General features: G+C 42.3%; 1 protein-coding gene across 1 annotated transcript in view; it reads left to right on the top strand.

The window, feature by feature from the left end:
- SARC_07024 (hypothetical protein) overlaps positions 1-4,600 on the top strand; it is a gene marked incomplete at its 5' end in the record, with an annotated part of 10,442 nt that extends 5,842 nt beyond the window's left edge. Inside the window, 6 exons of the mRNA XM_014299041.1 lie at positions 198-255; positions 452-621; positions 1,135-1,242; positions 2,708-2,991; positions 3,949-4,060; positions 4,414-4,600. Coding sequence (XP_014154516.1) covers positions 198-255; positions 452-621; positions 1,135-1,242; positions 2,708-2,991; positions 3,949-4,060; positions 4,414-4,575 — 894 coding nt within the window. The 3' untranslated portion in view covers positions 4,576-4,600. The remainder of the gene's footprint in view (positions 1-197; positions 256-451; positions 622-1,134; positions 1,243-2,707; positions 2,992-3,948; positions 4,061-4,413) is intronic.
- Positions 4,601-5,534: the final 934 nt, after the last annotated feature.

Genomic DNA, 5,534 nt, shown 5'->3' on the forward strand with positions numbered 1-5,534 from the left:
AATATATTGGTCTTAACTCAAAGGATACGAATAATTTTTATGTGCCTACTTTCTGCGGACAAGTAGGTACAAAGTACAACAACAACATACAGGCGCGAGTGAAAGCTGCCGCAAATAAAAATGCTAGATTTTATTGTACATATGAGAATTGTCGACAGATTCTACTTTTTCTGGTGGGATATTTACTGCCTGCCTAGACGCGCAAACCCAAGACCGGGGTCAGCGAAGGTCTACCATTGTGCAGTCTTGAGACTAGTGTGTTAGCATTTGCACCACTTTCCTAATATGTGTTACTTTTAGCGATTTTCTGGTAACAAATACGAACAATGCTACGTCAAATCAAGATATAGCCGGAAGCAAAAACCTTTTATCTCTCGAAGTTTGAGAGAATAGTACATCCCAGTAATTGTCCACATATACCCCACTTCCCTATACCGTGGTTTATCAACAGATTTCTTGCTTACCAGCAAGTACAAAACCAAAATAGAGGCGCGGGTGAAAGCTGCCCAGGATGCTGCGGTGAACATCACTAACCTTAAGCAGTCGAATGTGGTGCTAAACTCCATCCACAAAGACCCCATGCGAGAGCCACGGTTGAGGGGCCGATACCCATACTTTGTGGTAAGATATCTGATAGTGCATATACATGACGTGTGTTTGTAGGTGCATGCATGTGGAAAGTGCTTGTAAATGTACATCACCAATCTCAAACAGTCGAATGTTGTGTCGAATTTGAAAAACCCATTTACAAAGTCCCTATGCGAGGAATACAGTTGAGGGGTCGATAATCTTACTTTGTGGAAAAGTATCTGATTGTGCATACACCTGAGATGAGCTTGTGAGTGTAATTATAAAAGTAATTATGATTATGTGGTCATCAAGTGATAGTATTCGTTAAGAACATTTCGGTTAAGTAAAACTCTTCCTTCATTACAGCTCCAAGATGTATCCAGGTATCCGCCATACATCGGACCTCTGATCGTGAACATTTCATTGGTCCTACAGCTACAACATAAGTTCAATAGTCAATTAACTAGCTCCTTCCACCCGCATCAATGTTATTCTTCATACAGCTTTAATGGCTAATGGACAATTATTTAGTACCATTCCACCCTCACAATCCTCACTATACAGCTACGGGGTGATAAGGGAATGACTTTGGCGTCACGCTGCAGGGATGCATATTTGTTGCTGGAAGAATGGGCCATCGATCCACACAACACCTTAAGTTTAGATTACGAGGTGAGATTGTCGGGCGGCTTGTTTGTGTATATAGAGTTGGGTTGTGCGTGTGTGTTTGTACTTGTCTGTAAATGGATTTATGGGTGTGTTGTGTGTATATGCATATATGTATATAGTTGGCGTCAGTACGGTGCGTAGGTTTGTACTTAAGTCAATTTATTTCGCACATGATGCTGAGGTTGTGTATTTTGGCTACTTTGTGCCAGAATAGTGTAGGTACAACTGATTGCGTGCGACTACTACCTAATGTGAGTTTTCTTCTAAGCATTTGCATCCACAGTAGACAGATTGGTAAAGATACCGGTTGGAGAAGCGTATCAGAACAAATCCAGAGGTTACCATTCAGGGTATAGAGCGATCGCATTTGCATTACATTACTCGTATGAAATAACCTTCCTCTTGTCTTGCCTGATTTCATTGCCAGTACTATATTACAAAGCAAATTATTCCGGCGCTGAACCGGCTGTTCGGGACAATCAGGTTGATCGAAGGTGAGAAAAGATGGGAAAAGAGCAACAGTTAGAGGTCACAATGTACTGTTGTTCACTAGCACGTCAGCAATACGATACACATGTGTGCGAGATTCTCTCAGCAATAGATATGCACAACTCAGCACCCTGTGTGTTTGTTTGTCTCCGAATATGTTCACGTGATGGACGGTATGGCCACTGTTCGCAATCTGTTCTCCATGCGATTCGCATGTTTCTGTGTTAGCTCAGAACAATCTATGCAAGTCTAACTGTGTATGTATTTTCAATGAATGCAGGCACAGCTACTGTCACAATCAGTTCTTCCATATGCATATTAAAAATGCGAGTCGCATGTGTGTGTCAGCTCAGTACGACTTATGCACATCTATCTGTGAAATAAGTTTTTGCTGGTGTATGTTATGTGTCCGAGTATCTTCATTGCGCGGAGCTTTGTATGATACATGGTTCACAAAACACTGTTGTCGTGTATACTTATTGCTATACATATTATGATATTTAAATCGTGCGTGATCCTTTCCGCTATAAGGGTTGGTGGATAGGCCGCTACTTTTGTTCCTGAGCAATTCGTTGTGAATGAAAGGCGACTGCCATGATACTGCCGTTTCCGCGAGGTTATGTCTCATAAATTAAAAGTGGCGAATAGAAACCTACCGATTCTCACTCGTAGTCTGTCTCAGTTACGGCAAGTTCGACGAGTATACACTAGATATTTGGGCTCAGCACGACACCTGGCTCGTTTTGATTGATATTTAGCAAGTCAACCAACATGCACAAACGCCGCATAACTGAATGTTGTTTATGCTGCTCAGTATTAAACGTGGCGGAAGCGTCAAGCTTTGGAGGATTGCCATACTAAACCGAGAATCCTAACAATCTCTCGATCGGAGGTGTACAAACATGGGAAAAGCAGATCTACAAAAGGTATTATATCACCGTTGGCCGCCCTATCTATCAACCTCTCATTGTCTCTTCAGACTACAGGTCAGCAGACCTTATTGCTAAGCTACTCACGGTTTGTTAATATTATAGGACAAGATGGGTCCATTCCTGTCAACGGAGTGGATGTGAGTTTGTGGTACGAACAGCTCCCCACCCAAGTAGACTTGACCTCTGAGGCCGATGCTTACTCGACACTGCAGTACAAGCCAAGCACACTCATGCACAGGCGGCGCTATGTGCAGATCCAACAGGCTACCGTGGCACAGTTCTTCCAGCCCACGCGTTGTGTCCTGTGCAACGATCCCAAGGCGGTTGTGAGGTGCGTGACACGAGTTTGAATCCTCGATTATGTGATGTAGTGCACGGTATATGTGATATGAACATCCCAAAAATATGGTATAGTATCTAAATACATGGTATAGATTGCAATTCATCCGGGGGATGCCTAGAAATATAGTTGTACACGGTCAGTCACGGTGTTGCAGTCCTTCCAGTCTACGTGATGTATGCTGGGCAATGTCCCCAACCTGTACCCAAGTAAACCCCTAAACGAAGGTCTGTGTGCTCGTACCTAAGTAATGAGCTACGTGTATACACACCTGATCCGTCGATTCTGCGTATTAATCTTCAAGTACTTCGCATCAATATACAAATAAGTAGTACAAGTATCCAAATGTGTGGTATGGATACGAAATATATGGCTCGGATGCCCAAATATGTGGGTGTTGGTTTTGTGGGGGTGCACAGTGTCGCAATTCATCCAGCAAACATGATGTGTTCCGATATACCTAATTGTTCGTCACAGTTTTATCGGTGACTCGTCAGCGATGCGCAAATGCGTTGACAAGACAAGTACTAGGTATCAGGCTGCGATAAACCGAACGACTTGTAGAATGGATTTGAAGCGTTCCCTTGTCTCTTTAGTCTGAGCTCGTTGATAACAATCTTAGAAATTTCAAATCGGATGTGCATCTGTGTGCTTATAACTACGCATCTGTATTCGAGTGTCACGTAGACGAATCTCACTCGTCGGTTTAAGCTTACTACAAGTCAAGACCCTTATTTTTAAACTAGGGCCATTGCGTATGTACTGTACTATTTGTATATCCCCAAATCTTGACATTGCCAACGATGTTAAAACACGCACAAGTGACGAGTGCCCAATAGACTACCCTCAGTTAGCGGCCATACTTACTTCTCACAGCATAAGCTTGTTGTATGGACCAGTTTCCATGCGCACCAACTAAACGTGTTGTTCTGAATCATGTCTGGCCAGGGATGCACAATTACGTGTATGCGACGAATGTCTGGTAGACCGAGCGTGGTGCACCTATCAACTACAGGATACCATCACCTCCCTCGAGTCAAAGCTAGGCGCATACGAAGAGGTATGGTTTGTGTTCGACACACCCACCCACGCGTGCCGGACACCGCTGCTTATACTCGATTAATTGCAATGCGGATTTCCAATCGCATCACTTACAGACGCTACTATCACGTTATTGCGCATGATGATATTTTAACACAGTCTTGCCACCATGAAGTACTAGTATGTCGACTTACATTCCACGTCTTCACGCTGAATCGTTGCATCACACTGGTCAAATCCGCACTGCATTCCATCTTGGAATGCAAAAATTGTAGTTGTTTGATCGTTCCCCGAATGTAATTTATCGACAGGAGGGTCTATTTATAGTTCGGTACTCACACCATCACACGTATCTAATTCTTCTCACCACAGTTCTGCAATCGCTGCTGTGGTTTCAATGTGGCTGAGGATGGCAAGAGTGCGTGTGTTTCCATTGACTGCCGCATGTTCTACCAGCGTGTACGAGCCGCCCGACAGCTGCAACAGCAGAAACATAATGCCATAGACACCGACGCAGCAATAGAAATTGAATAATAGTAGTGTCGAAGTTGTGCTACTCGTACGTGTATAAAATTTAAAAAAAAGTAATTTCTATTTCCCTGATCGAGACATTCGGCAATTCTTGGAGCAGAAACAAAATACCATATACACCACAAAAAAAAAACAAAAAAAAAAGGCTTTTTTAGGGGCTTATGGTATGTATACAAACATATGTACATGTATTCTATCGCCATGCACGCGGCACCCGGTAATTCCAGCAGCAGAAAGACATGTCATAGAAGAAAAACACAATTCTAGAAATAAATTAAAAATACTTATAGGGGCTTATTGTATACGTGTTAATATCTTGCAAGCCTCTTTATTGCCATGCACGAAACGGACGGCAATACTAGCAGTAAAAACAAAATACAATAAGACACCCACACAGTATCAAAATGCGGTATGCACAAGTTGTACTGGGGGAATATCGTGTATCCATACATACATTTTCAGAAAAACTTTGAAACCGAAAGCGTAAGCTTTTCTCAAGTCCCAATTCACTTCATCACCGGGTTATTCTCCGTAACGAAAAATCTGTCCGTAACGCTTTTTGCCTATTTCCAGACCCCCTTGGAGTCCCCGTTGAAGTTCCCAAAGTGAATTCCCATTTTAAGAAATATACCCCTATCCCTGTGAGAGGCTGAGACCACACTCCTTCAGCAAGATTTTTTTAAAAACATAAAGATAAACGGAGATATGAACAAATATATTACCCCTATGGTTATACACTTACAGACCCCGCGGCGTCCCAGCCGTGATTTATCAGTATGAATATGTCGCCTGGTGCCGCACGGCACTACCAGCAGCAGATGTATACGGTCACCGACACCGTCACAGTATTTAGATATATAGATGTATATATATAGACATAGACATTATATATATATATATATATGCGTGTGTGTATATATATATATATATTATATAACAATATATATATATATATATATATA

This window comes from Sphaeroforma arctica, assembly GCF_001186125.1.
Source record: "Sphaeroforma arctica JP610 unplaced genomic scaffold supercont1.532, whole genome shotgun sequence".
NCBI classification, from domain to species: Eukaryota; class Ichthyosporea; order Ichthyophonida; genus Sphaeroforma; species Sphaeroforma arctica.